This window comes from Urocampus carinirostris, chromosome 1 (genome assembly GCF_059441175.1).
Source record: "Urocampus carinirostris isolate Australia breed hairy pipefish chromosome 1, RoL_Ucar_1.0, whole genome shotgun sequence".
In the NCBI taxonomy this organism is placed as follows: domain Eukaryota; kingdom Metazoa; phylum Chordata; class Actinopteri; order Syngnathiformes; family Syngnathidae; genus Urocampus; species Urocampus carinirostris.
This window is the reverse complement of record NC_142349.1, coordinates 59,238,126-59,262,155: the sequence shown is the minus strand read 5'-3', so window position 1 is coordinate 59,262,155 and position 24,030 is coordinate 59,238,126. Positions and strand designations below refer to the sequence as shown.

At 38.6% G+C, this 24,030-nt stretch overlaps 2 protein-coding genes across 2 annotated transcripts; one reads left to right on the top strand and one right to left on the bottom strand.

Moving 5' to 3' along the window:
• Positions 1-4: 4 nt before the first annotated feature.
• LOC148376424 (immunoglobulin superfamily member 6) lies at positions 5-8,934 on the bottom strand. Its single transcript, XM_088347045.1, has 6 exons — positions 8,871-8,934; positions 8,476-8,802; positions 6,491-6,591; positions 6,369-6,416; positions 2,722-2,832; positions 5-2,641 (listed from the first exon to the last, which is right to left on the bottom strand). Exons 1-6 carry the CDS (start codon positions 8,923-8,925, stop codon positions 2,585-2,587), a joined length of 699 nt encoding a protein of 232 aa, XP_088203171.1. The 5' UTR covers positions 8,926-8,934; the 3' UTR covers positions 5-2,584.
• A 2,847-nt stretch (positions 8,935-11,781) lies between these two features.
• LOC148376423 (ER lumen protein-retaining receptor 2) lies at positions 11,782-19,479 on the top strand. The gene is made up of 5 exons (XM_088347020.1): positions 11,782-12,059; positions 13,283-13,383; positions 13,600-13,758; positions 16,872-17,124; positions 18,472-19,479. Exons 1-5 carry the CDS (start codon positions 11,969-11,971, stop codon positions 18,504-18,506), a joined length of 639 nt encoding a protein of 212 aa, XP_088203146.1. The 5' UTR covers positions 11,782-11,968; the 3' UTR covers positions 18,507-19,479.
• Positions 19,480-24,030: the final 4,551 nt, after the last annotated feature.

Sequence of the window (24,030 nt, the reverse complement as noted above, 5' to 3'; positions counted from 1 at the left end):
TGTCTCCCTTCATTAACACTCATTCATGGTGATATTTGTACAATATGGTACACAAGTGAAAGGTTATAAAATAAACAGTTATCACGAGATTTCATATCCAATCTTCAGCTTCATAAATTGTATGTAATATTTAAACAAATTGTGGTGAGCTCGGGTTATTGGGCCCAGTGTAAGTGTAAATACACTAATAGTAAGTGATACTTTCGTACAAGTACCCAAGTGTTGTGACGTCTTCCAGGCCTTGAAATATAAACAAACTATCTTCCCATATGTAATAATAATAATAATAATAATAAGTTCCTTGTATTGTCATTCTGTGTAACAATGTACACAGAACGAAATGTCGATTGCACCTGACCCGTTGTAGCGAGCCGATGCAGCCGCAGCCAACAGAGGGCGCCGCCGACCACTTTTTAAGTCTTAGGAATGACTCGGCCGGGGCGCGATACATGTATAACTAAATTTATTGAACTATATGTCATCTAAACAAATGAACACCTAATAAAGCATGTAATACATAAATATATGGCATTAAATCAATTCATTCATTCATTAAAGGTGGAGTGCGCCGTGTGAGGCGTCCTTAAAAAGTGGAAAGTTAAATATTTTCTCTACTAAGTATGTATGAACATTGCCCGAATGGCACCCATCTGTTTTCATATTACTTTTAGCAAAGCTGTTCGGGGCAGTTCAAAGAATGGGGGCTGGTGGAAAATGTTGGAAAGTGACGTCATGCTCGTCCCCTCAGGTTTTTTTGTTTTTTTTCTATCTGTTGGTATTGCATGAAAGTGGTGAAAGTGAGAGAAGGCTTGCTTCAAGTAGAGTCCAAATGCCAACAGATGACAAGAGTTGATTTGAGTGTGTCTAAGAACTACATGTCCTTGCGTCCGCATCATGAGTGAGGTGACTGCAATGATGACACAAGCCAAGAGATGGTGGCAGAGAATAACAAAGTAACGGTGACTAACCATAGTTATGGGAAAGCTGAATTCGAAAAATTGATTGTCACCTGTGTTAAATCAAGGAATTACTTAGATTGAATCTGATGGACAAAGTGAAGTAGGCTACAAAATCTCAAGAACACAATTGACATGCCACGATCCAAAGAAACTCCAGAAGAAAATCGAAAAGTTATTGAAATCTGTAACTCTGGAAAAAGTCGCATAGCCATTTCTAAGGCTGTAGGGCTCACCGGACCACTGTCGGGGCCATTATTCACAAGAAAAAACTGTGGCAAACCTTCCAAAGAGTGGTTAACCAACTAAAATTACTCGAAGAGTGCGGCAACGGCTCATCTAGGAGGTTACAAGAGAACCTTGAAAAAAATCCAAGGAACTGCAGGCCTTGCTGGCCTCAGTTAAGGTATGTGTTTATGACTCCACTGTGTCAAACAAAAGTGTCAAACATGTGATTCTTGTTAACGTATGATATGGCAAAGAGCATATATTGTGCGCCAGTGCTAGACTACTTCTGAAGTAGGATGACAACTGGTTATCCGACAGAAAGAAACTGGCCAAAATGGCATACATGGGAGGGCTCCCAGGCATAAAAAAATCACTGCTGTCACAAAATAACAAAGAGTCTTCTCACATTTGCCAAAAAGAATCTTGATTATCCTCAAGACCTTTGGAGAAACATTCTGTAGACTGAGTTGTCCAAAAATGTACTATTTGGAAGGGGTGCAGCCCGATAACATCTAGCGTAAAAATGGTCTAGCATTTGACAAAAAGAACAAGATCCTTACTGTAAAGCATGGTGCCGCAGCGTAATGGTCTTTGGATGCTTTGCTGCCTCAGGACCAAGACAACTTGCTGTGGTTGACGGATAAAAATAATTCTGGTGTTTACCATAAGATCCCGAAGAAGAACATCCGGCCATCATTTTGTGCCATCAAACGTAAGCGCTCTTGGATCATGCAGAACAACGATCCAAAAACAAACCAGCAAGTCGGCTGCTGAATGGCTCAAAAAACAACAAAATGAAGTTTCTGGAGTGGCCAAGTCAAAGTCTGGATTTAAATCTAATTGAGATGCTGTTCTCTGACCTTGAGCGGGCAGGTAATGCTAGCAAACCCTCCAATATGGCTAATATAAGCAATTTCGCAAAGAAGAGTGGGTCAAAAATATCCCCAGTATTTTGAAAAACTCCTTACCAATTATCGTAAATATATAATGTCTTGTTGTTGCCAAAGGTTGCCCAAATACTGTAGCTTTTGGTATCAAGGACAATTACTTTTTCACATAGGGCCACATAGGCCTAGATTTTTTCCAGTCCTTCATAAATGGAAACAACAATTTAAAACCGCATTTTGTATTTATTTGGGTTATCTTTGTGTGATAATAAAATTGGATGATGATCTGAAACCTTTTGTGAGTGATAAATATGAAAAAAATCGCAGAAATCAGGAAGGGGCAAATAATTTTTTGCGGCACTGTTTTTAGATATTACATGTTTAATTTATGTGTTTATTCATTTATATGCCATATATTTGTTGGTATTAATTCATACATGCATTTCTACATGTGGCAAGATTGCTCCTCCATACATAAAAGCCTCATTCTTTCCTGTTCCATTTGAAACCTTCTTACACATTTTGATAGATGTCATCATCAGGTTTGTTGTTTAAATCAGCAGCTGTTACCTGCCAAAGAGATTTTTAAAATAGATAGAAAAAATAAACTGTGTGATTATAACTCACATAATTGACTAAAGAGCACATACCTTAACTGGTGCAGAATTTCTTTTTGATTTCTGTTTACTTTGCTTCACCTCCCTCCTGTGACGCATCTCTTGCAGCACGTCATGGAATATTCTTGATTTGTTGGTGTTTTTCTGTCAACCAAAGCAAATCAATGCAGATTACAGTGTCCATGTTATGTCTAGGGCTGGATCGGTGCTTGTTTACCTTAAAGGTTTGGTGCTTTGCAATTTTGATTATTTAGTTTTTTTTTTTTACCTTATTCTCCAAGTTTTTCGCACTTTTCTTACAAACAGTTATTCGTAAATGCTTAATTACTCTGTCAATAGAAACGTATGTAAATTATTTCTTGAATTAGCCCCCCACTCCCAACCCTTTTAAAATGTCAAGATGGATGGTTGAAGGGTTCTGAATCTAAGGATTCAAAGGAGCCTGCTACCAACCTATTGAGTAATGTGTATTGAATTATAGATAATTAAGGGACATAGATGTCAGTGTTTTCAACCATTGTGCCGGGGTGTGCCTTGAGACATTTCTAGTGTGGTGCAGGAAAGAGCCCAATTTATTTGTTTTTTTGTTTTGTTTTTAAGCATGCCGTAGTGAGGAACTGTAATATTCATCCATATTAATAAGTGGCAGCAGATTTCTCCTTTTTTTATACTTATATTCTGCTCCGTCCATCCATTATCTGCACCGCTTATCCTCAGTAGGGTCGCGGCTGTGCTGGAGCCCATCCCAGCAATCTTCAGGCAGTGGGCATGGGACACCCTGAACTGGTTGCCAGCCAGTCGCACACAAGGACAGACAATTCGCTCGCTCATTCACACCTAGGGACAATTTGGAAATTAACCTGACATGCATGTTTTTGGAATGTTTATTTTATATTTTACAAAAATAAAACCTAAGGTACAACCTAAATAAAAAAAAAAAAACCTAGCAGATAATTTTGCTGATTTTAAGTATTTTATTATTTTTCTAGAAAAACAAAATGACAGTAAAACTTAAAACCTGTTAAAAATATAGTAAAATCATAATTAAATTGATAACCTGTATTACTTCCTCAGCCACAATGACCAAAAAGATAAACATGGTTGTCAATCATGCTTAAAAGGTACAGAATTTTAAACTGTTTTACTTGTTGCTGCCATCTTCTGGCTTCTGTTGTCATTGCAGCCTCTGTCAAGCTCCTTATGTTGCACATGCAACTACATGCATTTTTTTGACATGCTCAAACAAACTTCTTTATTCATCTTTCTTGGGGTTTGGGTTGGCGTTTGGACTCTACTTGAAACAAATCTTTTTTTACTTTAATTTTTTTCATGCTACACTAACAAATATAAACCCAAAAAATGCAGGGATTAACATGACATCACTGTCCAGCACTCCCTACCGTACTCCCAACCCATTCGGCCTACGTAATGTGTTCCAGCCCAAACAGATTTGTTAAAAGTAAGATAAAAGCAGATAGAAACGGTAGAATAAAGCATAAAGACTCTTTCAACTCAGTTGGGCATTGTCAACCCATGATTAAACAAGAAGATTATCTAGTTTCAACTTTTTAATAGCACCTCAAACACCGCACCCCAACTTTAAAGACAAAAAAAAGAAGAAACTGATGCCTGAATTAATTTCAATGCTCCACTCTAAGAAAATGTTGCACCTTTTAAATTCAAGCGAAGCGATTTGGTGCATTATTAAAGCAAAATCAGGAAGCGAGATATACGATGAATGCTTGCCCTTGTAAACTATTGAATCATAAATACAGTTATGAAAGGCTATGACACAGCAAACAAGTCACACAAACAAAACATAATAAACAAGACAGGGGTTTAAGGCAAAAAAATCTGCATGTCATCCAATTAGACTAAAAATAACTATTATTGTTCCGACTGCGATGCTTTAAAATTTTCAGGTATCATATTGCCGAGTAAATAGATCAAATCACTGCGATTTGGTATCAGTATCGCTGCTTTTGTAATTGCTTCAATGACAGGATGTGCCGGTTCTTCTTCAATGGTTTACAGGAGGTTATTGTAATATAGTAAGCATTTATGTCTATCAATGCCTTTCCCTGCTCTGGGCACATTTTTGTAATTGCTTGCTGCGTACACTCTGTTGAAAACGCCAACAGTGCAACGAGGCACTGAGCAGGGTTTCTGTGTGCAACACTTAGCGTTAAAACTTTTCTTTGTCTTTAATTTTTTTTTTCTTTTCAATGTTCAACTTGGAAAAACAAGATGCTCGTCTTTATGTTCATTAACCCAGCTGTTAAATCACAGTGCAGTCGAGGCAAACAATACAACAACCAATTGTCATCATTAGGGGAGGGGCTGACTGACAAAGATTCCTTCTGACTGATACGTTGCACAAATTCACACCATGGCGATTGCGATCATTTATATAATGAGAAATCTTAAATTTATTTCAGATTGAATTTGTATCTATATTCTTAAAATATTTTTTAATAATACAAATTCATGAGAATCTGGTGGGACCAATTAAACCAGGGGTCGGGAACCTATGGCTCGCGAGCCATATATGGCTCTTTCTATGAGTATCTGTGGCCTAGAGACAAACTTGATTGCATGCAAAATTCCTCCATCTTGTTCAAAACTTGAGTTGTTTATCCTATTCAGGTACCCGCAAAGCCAAACCAAAGCTAAATAACATGAAATTACTTCGCAGTATATATAGGGCACGTTTTTCACTACAATTTACAGTCAAGGTGTCACACAAAAAAAGGGGGAAAAAAAACTCGTTTTGGCTGTACAACGCTAAAGAATCCTTTATATAAAAGTTCACTATATAATCTGTGTTCAGTGTTCAGATACCTTATGATGAATCCACAGAACTGTAAATACGCCAAAACACCGGAAGAGAACTTAGTCATTTGTTTGGGTGAGTGGGAGGGATGGGTGGAGCTATGCAAAAAGTGCAAGCACTCCCTCCCATCTCTCGCCCTACGCCGTCTGCGCCAAAAGTGAGCTCATCAGGCTCCCTATTTGCAGAATGTTGTGACGTTTTTACACAATAACTGCTTGCATCTGGTTTTGAAACCAATATGTATGAAAAAAAGGGTCAAAAGGAGTTTAACCGATCTTGAGTAATTGCAAGAAAGAGACAAGTTTAAAGTGGTATGTTTGTTGATTTTGGGACAGGGGCTCTGGCATTATTCTCTTTTCATATTTTTTATCAAATCATCAAAAATAAATGTGCTGAAGACTAAGCTTTTGTCTCGGGCGCGGGTTTAGCAATTTAGTAAATTTGTCTCATAATATATGGTGTGGCTCTTTCCCAAAATAAAATTAATATTTTTTGCTTTTATGGCTCTTTGAGTCAAAAAGGTTCCCGACCCCTGAATTAAACCCTTGTGGCCCGACAGAATGGTATGGTAACATTGGTATTACAAACAAAAATAACTAATTAAAAACATACTAGAACAGCCTATTATAGGAATAATGCGTAAGCAACGTGCTGTCAAATCATTTGAATAGATTTAATGGGCATTGTAAATGACGATAACTGTACAGTACTTGGGTGTAAATGCTACCGCCTTTGTCATAAGTAATATATCGCCAACCATACTTCCTGTTCTGTTTTTCCTTGGACCTTTACTCCATATTGCTTTTAAACGAATCCCCAAAATTACAAACAATGGAAAAAAACTGACCTTGTCACTTTTTTGTATCCGTTGGCAGTTGTATATATTAAAACCGTACTGGAATACATACACACAAGCTTGAAGTTAGAAACTGTCAACATTAAAAGCTCAAATTGCATAATTCACTGTACCTTCTTTTGAAAAATCAACGTCACGGTTGCCAAACTGTAGAGGCCCAAGACGACAAACGTTAACCATAAGAGAACGTGACCCAACATTAGTTGTGTCCTTTCTGCAAGCACAAGGAAACTTATTCTTACTGTATAATACTTCTGTATTCAAGGGGAAATCCAAACGTGGGGAAGATTCTCTCTAAAACTAGTTGAATCTGCCTTTTCATATCAAAAGATCATGACTGGAATTTGAAAATGTGAGTTGATAAAAAGTTGGGATACACGATAGCTGTTTTTCCTACCAATACAGATAACGTCCTGCTCCTCCAGACCAATAACGATATTAGATTTTTATTTATCCTATGTTAATACAACCCCTAGCAAAAAGTATTGAATTACCAGTCTTGGGCAAGCCCTCACTCAGACATTTTAATCTGTAGAAAAAACTCTGATCACAAACACGAAACAACTGTAAGGTCATTCCAAAGTACAACATATTGGCATTCAGAAACTCTAAAATAAATTAAGAAAAACATTGCAATGGTCAGTAAATGTTACTTTTATGCAGCAAGTGCAGGGAAATAAATAGTAAATAAATATATAATGTTTGTGATCTGATTTTCTTCTACAGAATAAAATGTCTGAGTGAGGACTTGCCCAAGACTGGTGATTCCATACTTTTTGCTAGGGGTTGTAAAAGCATAATGGCCTGGGGTTGCCGGGCATTCTACTTGGGCTTGGATTGTTGTGGCTTTGTTTTTTTGGAAAAGCACCAGGGAAGTGCCAAAGCCACATGCAGCTCCAAAACTGCTTGTACACAAAAGTAGATGTTTATCTATTTCCTTGGAATTTTTTGGGAGTGTCTTGACACAGTAGCCAAAAAGTTTGATTTTGGTCTCATTTGACCAGAGCACCTTCTTCCACATGTTTGGTGTGTCTTCCAGGTGGCTTGTGGCAAACATTAAACAACACTTTTTATGGATGTCTTTAGGAAACGGCTTTCTTCTCGCCACTCTTCCATAAAGGCCAGATTTGTGCAGTATACGACTGATTGTTGTCCTATGGACAGATTCTCCCACCTTAGCTGTAGATCTCTGCAGGTCATCCAGAGTGATCATGGGCCTTTTGGCTGCATCTCTGATCAGTTTTCTCCTCGTATGAGCTGAAACTTTAAGGGAGCAGCCTGATCTTGGTAGATTTGCAGTGGTCGTATACTCCTTCCATTTCAATATTATTGCTTGCACAGTGCTCCTTGGGATGTTTAAAGCTCGGGAAATCTTTTTGTATCCAAATCCAGCTTTAAACTTCTCCACAACAGTATCTCGAACCTGCCTGGTGTGTTCCTCGTTCTTCATGATGCTGAGACTATCACAGTGCAGGTGCATTTATACAGAGACTTGATTACACACAGGTCAATTCCATTTATCATCGTTAGTCATTGAGATCAACATTGAATCATTCAGAGAACCTCACTGAACTTCTGGACAGAGTTTGCAGCACGAAAAGTAAAGGGGCTGAATTATTTTGCACACCCACTTTTACGTTTTTTTTATTTTTTAAAAGAGTTTATAATATCCAATAAAGTGTGTTCCACATTGTGATTGTGTCCCACTTATTGTTGATGCTTCACAAGAAATTACAGTTTTATATATTTATGTTAGAAGTCTGTAATGTTGCAAAAGGTCACAAAGTTCAAGGGGGGCAACTAGTTTCGCAAGCCACTGTATTCCTTTAGTCAAAAAGCCTTCATCCATTCTTTCCATATGTCCAGACCATCTCAGAACATTTTCATCAACACTCTCTGCAAGCTCTCTCACCACACCGGTTCTTCTCCTTACTTCTTCATCCCTTACCTATCCAGTCATGAACTGATAGCTGATAAATAAATGTTTCTACTGGTTTTGTCTATCATGGGACTTTTTTGGTAGGCAACCCTCGCAGAAAAATGGTATTTCTGTAATGAAAAATAGCTGGATTATTCAATTGGTGACGTGACAACTTACCTTTGACAACGAGTGTCGTTCCCAGTCCGACGTGCTGAGCTCCGGCTGTTGATTCTCCTAAAGTCTTGGCAGCGCAATAATAAATCCCGCTGTCGTTGCTGTTCAGGGATCTAATTTGCAAGTCAGCCCCTTGTAAATTGTACTTGTGATGATCGTGACTCAGGTTAAGCGCACCGTGCGTCCTGCGTTCAAAAGTGAACCACTTGTAGCGAAACCTTTCGGGCGAACATTCGGAATGGACTCTGCACCGTATGATGATGTCTTGTCCCGGTGCTCGCCAAATGAGCCGACTCGGTTGTGTAAGGCAGCTCGGCGGTTGGAACATTCCTGATGGATTTGACACAAGCTTTAAAATGAAAGAAGTCTGTTGAGATGTCAAGCAAATGTGTAGCTACCTTTTGCTGGCCACCAAGTGATAGAAAGGAGTAAAAGCCAAAACAAAAGCACCATGTCTGTAGACTCAAACAAAACTGATCTAACGCTAACAAACAAATTGAAGCGATGGGTAAATTCCCCTTACTCAACACTGCTGTGTTCCTTCCTCTTTTCTCCTAGCCTGCATGCATTTGCATCATCACTGACATGATATGAACTCAACAGGGTCCATACCAGTGCTTGAAATCCTTACTAATGCTTGATTTGTAGTGTTGTATTTTCAAGGTTTGACTTTTAATTACAGGTGAAGTGCTTGAAAATTCTTGAAATTGTGTTGGGATTTTTTTATCCATAAAAATGTACCGTTTTGCCAAATTGTTCGAATCAGTTATCTGACTCCATTAACCATACACGACCTACATTCATCCAACAATTATGCGCGCTCGTTTTTTGAGAGAGAAAAAATGACCAGGCAGTCGGCTGTTCCACACGGGGGCGGATGTTTATTGTTCCTCACAAGAAGACCTAAGTGTACCCAATCGGAGACGACCACCCCCTCCGAGTTGCCCCGGATCATTTATACACTTCAACAAACAAAGCAAAGACATCCCATTGGCTATGTGTTATGTGTCACCTGTAGTTAACGTTAGCTTTCTCTTATTGGTCATCTCCCCGCTTGAGGGCGTGTCGGCTGGGATCCACAATCTTCGCATACCAGCGGCACCCCGAAGTCTGCCCTTCTGCGTCTGGCCTTCTGCGTCAGCACTCACGGGAATTCTGTTATCAGAAATACGTCTGATGCATTCCACACAGCCTAACCTTCTAATGTACCTTGAATAAAAACACAGTCAGTGAATATCTTTATTGCATTGAACTGCATACATGTACTTTGTAGTCAATCGTATAAAATCCTTTAATTGTCACCATGTTTTTTCATCAGTCTGACTCGATGGACCGCGTTAATTTGAAGAAAAAACCCCAGGACTGCTTAAAAATGAGGCCGGCACACCTGCTCTGGCGGCTTTGCTTTGCCATTTAATTTCTTCTTTCCTAGTAAAGTAGTCTAGCAACGGCGCACAATACATGCTCGCTAAAACACATCACTTGTGCCGTCAGAGAGGAGTGTCATTCTGATTTATTTTGCACATTCGCTGTGACATTATATACCGTTGATCACTCCGATTGTCAATTGACTCAACGAGACACTCTTGGAGTAATCCTAGTTGTTTGACCACTTTTGGGAAGGTTTGCCACTGTTCCCAGTTTTCTGTTGCGGATAATGGCCTTGACAGTGGTTCACTAAAGCCCACAGCCATAAAAATTGCTTTGTGACCTTTACCAGATGGATTGTTTTCAGTAACTTCTTCTCCAGTTTCTTCTGTAATTTTTGGGACCGTGACATTTCAATTGTGTTCTTGAGATTTCATAGCCTGCTTCATTTTGTCTATCAGATTCAAATTGAAGTACTTTCTTGATTCAACACAGGTTGTGTGGCCTGTGAAATTGAATTCAGCTTTCCCAAAACGGTGGCTAGTCACGGTTACTTTGTGATCTAACAAGGGAAGCAATTACTTTTTCACATAAGTTTTGATTTTGTTTTTGGTGCCTTAATAAATTTAACCAACATTTCACAATATCATTTTGTATTTTCTTGGTTCTCTGTGATATCAAAATCGTTTTGATCATCTGAGTGATAAATATGCAAAAAATACAGAATTCAGGAAGGGGGCAAATACTTTTCACGGCAGTATTTGTATTTGTAGAGATAGAACCCTATTTTGCTTTTGTAAATAAATGTGACGTAGCCAAGCTCCGTGGGCATAGTTGAGGCAGAACGGCAGAATTCATGTCAGTCTATTACAAGCGATTGACAGAAAAAGCTCATTGATATTAATGTCTCAAATAATCACAAAGTATATGCAAGCAGAAAAATAACAACTTCATTCTAGTGATCGAGGTCAACAGCAAAATTAATTATTTAACCGGTGCTACACCCATGTTGTGGTATCCACTTTGTGGAGCTTTTGTGTGGCACTTTTTCGCCTTGTATACAACGCCGGTCCAAATCGGGTAAGTAACAAGTAAAATATCTTTTTATGCCAGCAAGTTAAATGGTTTAGATTGGATGCATTCAAAATTATGCATGTTTACAGTAGCTTAGTTCACAAATAAGTTGAACTTTAGAAGAACTAAAGCGGACGGACAGACAGCTCTCACTAACTCGTTAGTGTCGAGGGCACGGCGGCGCAGTGGTTAGCACGTGTGCGGCACAGTTCTGAGGTCATGAGATCGAACCTCCTGTGTGGAGTTTGCATGTTCTCTCCATGCTTGCGTGGGTTTCCTCCGGGCACGCCGGTTTCCTCCCACATTCCAAAAACATGCATGTCAGGTTAATTGGCCCATCCAAATTGTCCCTAGGTGTGAATGAGCGAGTGGATGGTTGTCTGTCTCTGTGTGCCCTGGGACTGGCTGGCAACCACTTCCGGGTGTCCGTTGCCCACTGCCCGAAGATAGCTGGGATGGGCTCCAGCACCCCTGTGACCCTACTGAGGATAAGCGGTGCAGATAATGGATGGATAGATGGATGAATACTATAAAATCGTACTGATATTCCCGCTGTTTGGGGTCAATAATGCGCACGAATCCTGTGGTGATTCGGTGATGACGTAGCCTGGTAAGGAGTCCATTCAAAAATAATTACACAAACTAATCCAAATTATTTTTCCTGAAAATGAGAGTTTCACACAATTACTTATATTTCCAAATTGTAGATTTTTTTTGTTAATCCAAATCACCAAACATATTTTAAGTTTTAAATTCCATATTTGGCTCCCACCCTTGTGACATGTCACCCAGCCATTTCATAGGCGCGGCTTGGGTAGCCGTCAATCAAACTTTATACCCAATGGTAATCCGTCTATGTGTTATGTTTACGCCCCCTTCCACGTCGACCTGCAAACTCGCCATATTCTCAAACCGGAGAGAACCGCGCGGCTTCGTTGGCCAACCAAGTGAAAGCAGACAATTTGATCTCACTGGAGGTCTTAAAAGAAGATACAATAGTTTTTAGAGGATAAAATATATCAAAGTGATTGTTTGGGCCCTGTAGTTTGCAGCCATGAACGTGTTCCGCCTAACTGGAGACCTTTCCCACTTGGCAGCCATCATCATCCTGCTACTGAAGATATGGAAAAGCAGGTCGTGTGCAGGTCAGTTTAGGACACATAAGCGCCATCTGCTAAGTAACTAAAAAATACATAAAGAATATTTAAAGTTATAACATAGTCGGTTACTTCATTCGCTAGAAGCGTTGGATGCTAACATAGCGAGCGATCCCCATTCATGAGGGGGCTTTCACTTTAATTCTCGACGATCGCGACTAGATTATTAGATAATAATGAAAAGAATTGAAGGCAGGATTTAGTTGCATGATTGTTTTGGTGACATACGTTTTTATGTACTTAGTGTTGATTAATGCCAAACCTTCGAATCGATTGAGTTAACTTGTTGTTATACAATTTGGTAATGTGGGTCAACTTATTTTTTTAAAACAATTTTTACAGAGTAGCATACTTTAAAGCTCTACATTTGTGAATATTGCACGCGGTATAGCAAAGGAACGCTTACATTTAGCCTTTACTCGGCATGTGTTCTTGTGTTCGATATTCGATTATTTCGGTCTTGGGTCTGACGTGGCGTTTGGGAAAGCGCTACGGAAGTAGCGTGGATGCTAACATCTAACACGATTTTATGTTTTTAATGAAGGTAAGCTCAGTCGTAAATAACCAGCGGAGATATCTTTGCAGTTTTATCGCTTGAAAATTGCTAACTGCTAATACAAGTGAACTTTGTTTTTCCCTCTCTCGGTATTTGTGAGTACAGTGTTCAGGACACATATTGTTTCTGAGCTAACTGGCTTTTTAAATTGTCAGTTTGAGAAAATTAGGGGTGGGTGACTTAACTTTTTATTATTATCTTTTTTATTTTGTATATTTTTTGTGTGAACAACACACTGATCCAAATTCTAGCTCATTTTTCGGGTTTCAATGTGAATGATGAAATATCCAACTCTGTACAGGGATTTGCCGAATACAGTAACTGATCATTACAAGTGTAACTCTATTAGGTGATGCTGCTGTTTGAGTACATTAATGCCTCGTTTTTTGCGCGGATTGCGTTCTTAAAAGGTCCCTCGATAGTCAAACCCTGCGAAGAGGAAACTATTTTTTTATAATTTTTTAATTGCTCTTTTATATATTTAAGCCATAGAACAAACCCAACTTACAAGCTCAAGCGTTTATTTAACAAAACACTGTACTTTGTAAACATTTTTTATGACAAATGACATCCGTACAGTCAAGTTTAAAATATTTTCAGTGAACTTTCAAGCTCATCTGCTCATGAGTGAAAGGTCTCCTACTTGTTTTCAAAGGTATCTCTGGAAAGAGTCAAATTCTCTTTGCGATTGTGTTCACCACACGCTACTTGGACCTGCTCACTTCCTTCATTTCGCTCTACAACACGTGCATGAAGGTAAATTGCAAATAAAACCTCATCCTGTTTGCAAACAATGGGGTATTCCAGGAAGCTTTGATCGACTACTTCTGACATAAACAAGAAACAATGGAAAACATTTTGATGTGTTTTGTCTCTTGGGATGACATTGTCATTGTTAAACAATCTCCTGCAATCTGATCAAATAATGTGACTACTTGCCCTCGAGTAAAAGTTCTATTTCTGCCTTAAAAGGTGATCTACATCGGCTGTGCGTACGCAACCGTCTACCTGATCTACGCCAAGTTCCGGGCTACCTATGATGGAAATCACGACAGCTTCCGGGTGGAGTTCCTGCTGGTCCCTGTCGGGGGTTTGGCTGTCCTAATCAATCATGATTTTTCTCCACTTGAGGTGTGTTAAGTTATCATGAAAAATCCTATTTGTTTTCATTTTCTGCTTTTAATTTGATATTTTGACCACTCAGGATACCTTAATTGACACCTTAGAAATCTGTGGTGGGCCAAGTAGACCGAGACCTAGTCGATGTTGTACAGTGGTTCCTCTACACACGAGATAAATTTGTTCTCGGATCGACTTTGTATCTAGAATTTCCCGTATCTCGAACAAAGTTTCCCATAAGAAATGAATGAAAACCAATTAAATCCAAAACACATTCCCCTGATCCCTAAAACACATCCAAATAGTAACTTTGCGTAAAAATGTTGTAAAAAGGTATTGGTAATATAAAATGTGATTTTATTATGAGCATTTACCATGGAGGTTTAAGATCAGGTAACGGTGTAATTCTAATCTTTTGCAGTCCTTTGAGACATTTTTGTGATTAAGGGCTTTATAAATAAATGTGACTTGACTTGAAGGGAATCCGCGGCGTATGCGTGGTGGTGGAGGATTCAGGGAGAGCTGTGTGAGAAGGGGGATCGATGGATAAAAACAAGACACGTGCGCGGGTTCAGATCTGTATGGCGGGAAACGAACATGCTAACCGGGATTCTAGGGGTGAAGGGTTTCGGGTCCTCTGCCTTCTAGTGGTTGCGTCTAAAAATTCTCAGAACTTGGATTTTCTCTTGTATGTCAGGCAAGATTTTTGCTCAAAAGACATCTCATATTTATAAATTCTCATAACTAGGGTATTTCATATGTAGAGGGGCCAGTGTATTGTTTTTGATTAGTCAAGTAATGTTTATTTGTATAGCTGTGCAGACAACAAACTACTATTACACCATCCCCTGATTTAAAACATTCATGAAGGCGAGGAAAAAATTAACTCAGCATGAGGAGAATGAAAGAACCTTGAAATTAAGCACCTTTTAAACCGGATTTGAATTACAAACCAAAGTTCCTCACTTGGCTAATCCTATGAGAGAATGAACTTTTGATTATTTACCAACGAGTTATTCTATCCAAAGTTTGTGTGTCCCTCTGCACCTTTTTGTCAGCTCCTTGTCAAGTCATGTTTATTTGGATAGCCCTTTATCACTAGGAGTCACAAAGGGCTGCACAGACCACAGATTATTGCAGACTACAGACTATTATTACACCATCCCCCGATCAAAAACCTACACGTGGTCAAGGAAAAACTCAAAACTTCAACATGAGGAAACTGAAGAAACCTCGAGAAAACCCCGCACATGAAGTAATCCCCCTTTCAGGGTGACCAGGCTGCCACAGGTGTCGCAATAACAAATAAGACTGTACACAGATATTGTCAGCTTGTCAGACTTTGGCCAATGTTTACATGCTAAAACTACAGAGCTAACCAACTTACTCCAGTTGGGAACTTTTAATCCGTAAACACACACTGTGTGTGTGTCGCATTCAGTACATTTGTTCTTGAAGTCAATTAGCTGGCACTAAGATAGATGTGAGGAGAGTCTAATTTACTTTTATGGTATTTTTTTAACTCTTTCTTTTATATTCAAGAGGGACTTATTTATAGACTGCCTCACAATCATCATCATCCGCATTATCAGTTCCTACTCCATTTTTTTTTCATTATTCACTCTCCTGTCCACTGTAAGTTAAATGCCTCAAATATGTACTTTTTTTGGAAAAAAAGACATGTGTGTGGGCCCTTCAGTGCAGGAGCTACAAGCTAAATTTGATCATAACCAGCCTTTTTTACTCAAAGTACTAAAATAGAATGAACTTGCCTGTGTTTTAGCATTCCTATCTCTCAGGTTTTTTACTTTATCAGTTGCACTTTGTTGTCAGTAGGTTTTATCTTCATAAGTATTCAATTTTTGTTTGTTTTATAAGAATTTAATACAAATAAATACCGTAATTCAGCAGCTACAAGTATTCCTGTATATTTATCAATGTATATTGGGTTATTATTAGTAAGTACAAAAAAATGGCTTTTATTTTATTTTTGTACCGGATTTTCCGCACTATAAGGCGCAGTATATAAGCCCTTTTTTCAAATTTATGGCCAATTTGCGGTCTTTTGGTGCACCGTATCGTCTGGAATATATGATAATTTATTTTATCTTTTTGGTTTAAGTCCAAGAGTTTGGATGTTGTTTTCAGCCTAGCTTGTAAGTGACTCCCTTCTTCAAGAAGTCTTAGAAGTGTTTCTAGATATCTTTGAAAAACATGGGAGTGTGTCTAGACCAGGGTCGTGAACCTATGGCTCGCGTAAAATAAATTGCTCTTTTCATGAGTTCATATGGCTTAGAACATGTGCAATTTTTTTAATATATTGTTTCAACCCTTCACGAAGGGTTGGCTATACAGTATATGTATACATCGGTGTGTATATATACGACACAAATATAACTACAGTATACAGTCAATATGTCTCACCAAAAGACCCCGTTGTGGCTGTTAATTTTTATATAATCCTTTATATATAAGATCATTAAACAATCTATGTTCATTGTTGACACACTTTATGATGAAAAGCCACAGAACAAACTTCTATCCAAAACAGACATTTTACCCAGAATCTCTAGCAAAGCACCTACAGCAATTTAATTGGGTGAGTGGTAGGAATGAGCGTACTTATACACAGGGCCAGTGCACTTGTTCTCCTTTGCCCAGCCCCGTCTGCACTAGGGGTAAACACGTTGGTATCTTTGTTTGCAGTATTTTCTGATATTTTCACAAAAAACTTTGCATGCACCTTGTTTTAAAACTATTATCTAGGACATGACAAAATGAACCTCAACCCTCTTAAGTAACTGTGGTAGAGAGACTTAATTTTAAGTGGTATGTTTATATTGAATGGGATAAAGGATCTGGCATATTTACTATTTCATAGATTTGATCAAATCATCAAATTTCACAAAATGAAATAAAATGTCCTGAAGAATAAGCTTCTAGAGAGCAGGTTTGGCTGTTTTGATTAATTTTGTCTTAAAATCTATGTTGTGGCCATTTCGAAAAGAAAATTAAATATTTTGCTTTTATGGCTGTTTAGGTCAAAAAGGTTCCCGATCCCTGGTCTAGACTAAAGGAAGCTACTCAGCCCACACCAACATAGCTTCTCATGCCTGTGTTTCCAGATCCTGTGGACATTCTCAATCTACTTGGAGTCGGTGGCCATCCTGCCGCAGCTCTTCATGATCAGCAAGACTGGCGAGGCAGAGACTATCACCACCCACTACTTGTTCTGTCTGGGCCTCTACCGAGCGCTCTACCTCTTTAACTGGATCTGGCGCTTCTACTTCGAAGGATTCTTCGACATGATCGCCATCGTCGCCGGCGTGGTCCAAACCATCCTCTACTGCGACTTCTTTTACCTTTACGTCACCAAAGGTAGGTTCCCTGTGTTTTCGTTTTAGAGATCGACCAATATGGGTTTTTCGGGGCTGATACTGATTATTAGCATTAAGAGAAGGCCCATAACCGTTATTTGGAGCCGATATTCATTTGCTGCAAAAAAAAATTATTATGCAAAGAGATACAAAGAATATCTGTTATAAATTCAATAAAACTTGAATAGCTTCAAAACAAAGAATATGACTACTCTTTTTCTTAAACCGAAAACTACCAGTGCAGGAAATAAGATTAGCCTCTGTAGCAACTTGTATAGAGAAACAAAAACTCAAATAGCTCCCTGATCATTATCCTCAACCTACATTCCTTAAATGTAGGGGGTTATAATCTGGTGCCCCTTATATTTTGAAATTTACGATAATTGGTATTTGTATGAATTACCATATTTTCCGAACTATAAGGCACACCCAAATTGGCCGGAAATTTGAACATGCCCCTTATAATCCGCTGCTCAATACATTCGGACAAAAGTGGACATGCGCTACCATATTTTTGCATTTATTGATCATTCGTTACATTATATTGTTGCAATAGGGATTGAACTGGTTAGCAATGATAAGAGAAACCCAATTTTAACCACCAGGCCATGAGTGACATTGATGGTTGTTAACAATTGCACATTGGATGGAACAGGTAACCAACGTCCACAACAGCTCTAGTGATGCTGATGAAAAAAGTAAAAGGCATTAGGTCGTATTTTATTATCACATTTTTTTTGCTATGGTACCAAATTTTAGACGAATGAGAAACATGAGGGTGATTAAAATTTGGTGTCATTTTTTTCTCATCAAACCAAGCATTGTAAGTAAAATGATTTGAATATGTGCGGCCATATTTTTATATCAGGACGACCAAATTACTTCCCACAATGCCTTTCTCGTTACTCTGTTCAGAATCGTGTGCGCTTCATAAGGACTGTGCGAGTAGGCGATACGATACTGTATTTCAGTGGTCCCCAACCTTCCTGTACCATGCGCTGGTTTGATGTATGATAATATTCTCACGGAACTACCCAATAATAACGTCAACAATTTTGCACCGTGACTAAAAGTAGTGATGATGAGAAAAAAAAGCTAATGTTTTTTCATTTGTTGTCTAAATTTCTAGTGGTCTAATGGATAAGATGCAGTGCGATCCAGTTTCAATTCCTGTACATGTGCAGCACTAGCCCTTTATTGTAGTTTCAGTTCCACATGCCTTATAGTCCGGTTTACCTTATATATAAAGAATATATTAAATAACTATTTTATGGTGTGTGCCTTCTATTCTTGTGTACCTTTATAGTGCAGAAAATACAGTACTCATTTTTTTCCCCCCTGCATTCAGTATTGAAAGGCAAGAAGCTGAGCCTGCCGGCGTAGAGTTGCAGATTCGGCCCCCCGGCCCCAAAATAACATCACGGAATGCCGTCACCTTCCAGCGTACCACAAAGCTGACAGCAAAGAACGAAGGGAAAAATAACAAACTAAAGTCTTGTTGACACGCGATCGCCAACGGGCGGTCTACAGCAGCACGACCAACGCCGTCATTCCAAGTCCTCATCAGATTTTTCTGTTCAGCATTCTTGCCTTAAACTTCTTTTTCTTGGCTGTTCCAATAGGAGTAAGGCTTATTTTTTTGCCTCCACATGACCATCAATACACACATTTTTTCAACAGTCACAAAGAGGGTGAGTTTCATTAAGAAAATGCACAATTGTACAGTCTTATTCCCAAAAAAATATGTATCTGAGTGCCTCGTGATGAACAGCCATTTCTTACTTCCCACAGTGTTGTATTTTGTTTTTTTTAATTCTCTTTTTGTATGCATATTATTTTATCCGCAGGTATCGTCTGAGAATCTTTTTGATTCAGGCTGAAACGTACCAAGTTAGAATTTGAAAATATATTTTCGTTTTTTTTAAATCTTCACTATTGGTCATTTCACTCACGTGGGTGTGTTATTTTTACTAATTGAACAATCTGAGGAGCTGTAAAGTTGTTTTTTGAGGCTCTCCTATAAAGGTAGGGATTTGAGGTATAATGTTTTAGCCTGACTCAACATTTCTAATAAGTAAAGAATTAAACACTTTTTTTTCTGTGACAGTTAACATTTTCTTTTTAAGTTTCAGCCATTGTTCGTTTTCATTGTCAGTACTACATGCGGTTCTTCCAATATGATCAGAGTTCACTGTCAAATTGTTTCATCACTATGAACATACGAGTAAATACACAGAGTAGAAATGTTATCCAAGTTGGTTACTCCAAGGGTTTTCATGGTTTTGCTTTGTTTTTCTAGTTTGTACATTTTTTTTGCATGATATCACCTACATTAAAGATTTCATGAGAACCGCCAGTTTTTGGGAGTTTTTATAGAACCAAAACATATTCGATGATGGTTGATGGAGTCCTTTCCCGCCAGTGCCATCCAGGCATCACTTCCCGTGGTGTGTCTTGGGCAAGTCCAGCCGAACTGCGCCGTCCCTTTCGAGGCACATTTATTTTAGATACGAGTTTGCACCCCCTCATATAACAGTACCATTATCCTTGGTTAACAGTAGTGGAAGAGACCTCCTGATCTGTCTTAGATACAGCACCTTCATCATCTGGTCGTTGTTTTTCTGTGTAAAGCGCCCTCCTGCTCTTTAGAGAGGAGCAAGACCTCGGCAATGGTGGGCAGCTGCGTGTAAAAATAATGATACCCGTCACTGGGGAAAACTTTTTTTTTTTTTAATCAAATTTTAAGGATTACACCGTACAATACACATTGCATCACATATGGCTCTCATATACTTGTTAAAACTAAATTTGTGGCAATGTCGTTACATCCTTTCGTTCTGTGACATATTCAAGGCGGAAAGGTGCTTGGTCCGGTAAAGGACCTTGCGTTTCAGAAATTATAATAAACCAAATCGTCCCGTTTTTTATTTTTATACAAATGTAAATTCATAATATGAATAGGCGACGATGTGGGGGGGAAATTCGCATCTATTGTCACCACATTTGACTAAATCAAAGCTCAGTTAGGCCACATGAAATATTTACATAAAAATTGTATGCATATGTACAGTATACAGTTCAGTTTTCTATCATCTTGTACTTTCCTGGGCGGGGGGATTAAAAGAATAAATTAGATTAGATTCAACTTTATTGTTGTTGAACAAGTCACAAATAAAAGGTGACAAAATATAGTTAGCATCCAACCAGAAGTGCATAGCAGCATATAAATATGTGTAAGAGTGCAGAAGTAAACTATATGTATGGTTATGTAAGAAGGACATGGTAGTGGGATAAAATATATATATATATTAGTTGGCAGCACGGCGGCGCAGTGGTTAGCGCGTGTGCGGCATAGTTCTATGGTCTTGGGAACCTCCTGTGTGGGTTCAAGTCCAGCTACCGGACTTACTGAGCGGAGTTTGTATGTTCTCCCCGTGCTTGCGTGGGTTTCCTCCCACATTCCAAAGACATGCATTTTAGGTGGATTGGCTGGTCCAAATTGTCCCTAGGTGTGACTGAGCGAGCGAGTTGTCTGTCCCTGTGTGCCCTGCGATTGGCTGGCAACCAGTTTAGGGTGTCCCCTGCCCACTGCCTGATGATTGCTGGGATGGGCTCCAGCACCCCCGCGACCCTACTGAGGATAAGCGGTGCAGCTGATGAGATGAGATATATATTAGTATGGAACAGGTATGTACAGATTATAAGCAGGTCATTGACTATGAAAAGGCTCTAAAGATTAAAGTATGTAAGATTTTTATAAAAAGTGCAGGATGTACTGAGGTGTTGGGGGTTAAGTTGGGGCAGAGTTTAGCAGAGGGAGTGTGGACGGAGGGAGGAAGTGGGGCAGAGTTCAGCAGGAAGACAGCCCTGGGGAAGAAGCTGTTTTTAAGCCTGGTGGTTCTAGTTCTCTAGGCTCTTGTAGTGCCTCCCAGAGGGCAGTGTGCTGTGTTGTATGAGTCCTTTAAATATGTATGTAGCTCTCCTGAGACAACGCTTCCTGTAAATGTCCCCGATGGCAGGAAGCGAGGCCCCAGTAATATGTAAAAACTAGATGAGAGCACAGGTAAGAACTACCTGCATGGCCGGTGCAAAATGGGACGAGTAACTGCAGCGTCATCAGCCAGGAGCTACCCTTCATCGATGTTTTGCTCCGTTTATCCTGGAACATCTAATGGTGGTGGACTAACAGCCCCCTGCAGCCACCCCTAGGACCACTTCTTTTCCCCACGACCTGTCCTTCGTTCCTAGCCACAGCCAGAAGGTGGCTCTCTCTGCCTCTTTGCCAGGTCCCTAGTTGCCCTCTTCAGTTTCGCTCCACTCATTTCAATCTTCCTGAGGAGGCATTGGATGGATGTTTCAACAAACCCCCTGCAGCCAACCAGATATATGTGCTTTGTGACACTCTGCTACTATCTCTGTGTATTTGTCTCTCTTTTTTCATACGTGGCCTCTACTCCTCACTCCCAAGGAACAGTTAACTCTACCAGGATTCCTGTCTTGCTTGCAGGGTACTACAGGATTACCAGATCGTGCTTCCACATACACCTACCCTGCAATTGGACAGGATATGTTGTTGGCTTGGGTTTTGGGGCAGTTCTCTGAGCCATACCTCTGTCTCAAATTGCTTAGACTTGGTAGTGGGTCATACGTGGCCCGCATGAAGAAACTCAGCCTTGCTTGAGGCATCTTCCACATCTTGGACCACTTGATGGTCCTGTTGATCACTCTTTCCCAGGTGGTCCATTGCCATTGTTGCGCCTGACTGAGCGCCTTGATCTTGCACTGCTCCTCCTTGTGGCTTCACTCACAATATATTTCCTTTCATGTTGCCTTGGACTAAAACAGAAGTAATTATTTGGAGTCGGCGGCCGCATGGGTTAAAACATTTGGCCAAGGGGCCGATTCCAGAGCCTATGTGTTTTTATCATTTATGAATAAACATACATGCACACATCTACATCCATCCATTATCTGCACCGCTTATCCTCATTCAGACCTAGGCTGATTAACCTGACATGCATGTTGTTTTGGAATGGTGAAGGAAACCAGAGTGCCCGAAAGAAACCCATGCAAGCACGGGGAGAAAATGCAAACTCCACACAGGAAGGTTCGATCTCATGACCTCAGAACTGTACCACACACTCGCTAACCACTGCACCTCCTTGCTGCATACATCTACATGTTATATTTATTTATATTTGTTTTAAAAAAAAAATTCATCAAATTGGATCTAAAAGCTCACAATTAAAGCAAAGCAATATATTATGTCCCTGTTTTAATAACTTAACTCCATATTGAGTTATGTAGTATTACTTTCAAAATATTTTTGTAGAATTTCTGCAGCAGTATTTCTGTAGTATTTGTGTCATATATTTGTAGTTTTGTTTTTATTATCTTTTTTGGAATTTCTGCAGTCATATTTTTGTAGTATTCTTCTAGTATTTTTTATAATATTTCCATGATAGAATTTTAAAAGTATATCTGTAGTATTTTACAGCCGTAGAAGTTTTTTTAAATATTTCAGTCATAATTTTCTGTTGTAGTATTTTTTTTCTATTAAAGTATTAATGGAGTGGTATTTTTGTATTACTTCTCTGGAAGTGTTTTTGAAGTATTTCCATAGTAGTAATTTCTGTATTTCTTTAATATTTTTGTATTACTGTAGTTGTATATTTGTAGTATTTCTGTTAGAATATTTCTGTAGCATTAATTTAGTATTGTAGTGTTACTGAAGTGGTCTTTTTGTAGTATTTCTGTTAATTATTTTAACTATTTTTATAGTAGTAGGGTTTTAATATTTCTGTAATATTTCTGCTGTGTTTTTGTAGTACTTCCATAATAGTATTTTTGAAGTATTTCTTTTATATATTTTGTAACATTACTGTGGTTGTATTTTTGTATTATTTCTGTTTGAATGTTTCTGTAATAGTAATTTAGTAATGTATTGTTACCGAAGTGATATTTTTGTAGTATTTCTGTAAATTATTTTTAAGTATTTCTATAGTAGTCGAGTTTTAATATTTCTGTAATAGTTTGACTGTGTTTTTGTAGTGTTTCCATAATAGTATTTTTAAAGTATTTATTTTATATTTTTGTAACATTATTGTAATTGTATTTATGTAGTATTTCTGTTGTAATGTTCCTGTCATAGAATCTTTTGTATTATAGTACAGTATTACTGTAGTATTATTTTTGTAGTATTTATGTAATATTTTTGGTTTTCAGAGTTTAAGCACTAAGTTTGATATTTAGCTTTGAATTAAGTTTATAGTATTTCTGTCAAAGTATTGTTGTCGCAGAGTTGGCACCAAAAAGCATTTTTTATAAGTAGAACTTGAATTAAAATTTTATATACAGTATATAATAACATCATATTTTGACAATTTTTGTTCGGTGGGCTGGATGAATATTCCTCATGGAGTAAATTTATAGGGACGTACAAAGTATTAACCTAAAGCGGGCCAATATTTTCGCTACGCCACCTTTTCAATTTTTTATTTGTTTTCACGATGCAAAATGTTGCATAAATTTGGTTTCTTTTCACATCCCACTCATCTCAAAAGTTGTCGATTCTTTGAAAATAGTTTTAAGCCTGAAATATGGCAAGATGTCAAAACGTTCTTGAAGGGGGGGGGGCAATACTTATGCAAGGCACTGTATCACCAACATCACCACCATACGAAAAGAACTCCTATTTCAAAGCGCACCTCATTAAATATTCAACGGGAACAGTTGGTATATCAAAGGCATTCTTCACCTTGTGAACCCGAACCAAGTCCATTTAAAACCAGGTGCCTTTTTAATCTTCTTTGTTTGGGTGTGTCACTATCCTTTAGGAGTTCTTTGTTCCAACAGTTAAACATTGTTGTTTGGTGATGATTAACCTAAAAAGGGAACAATGAGTCGA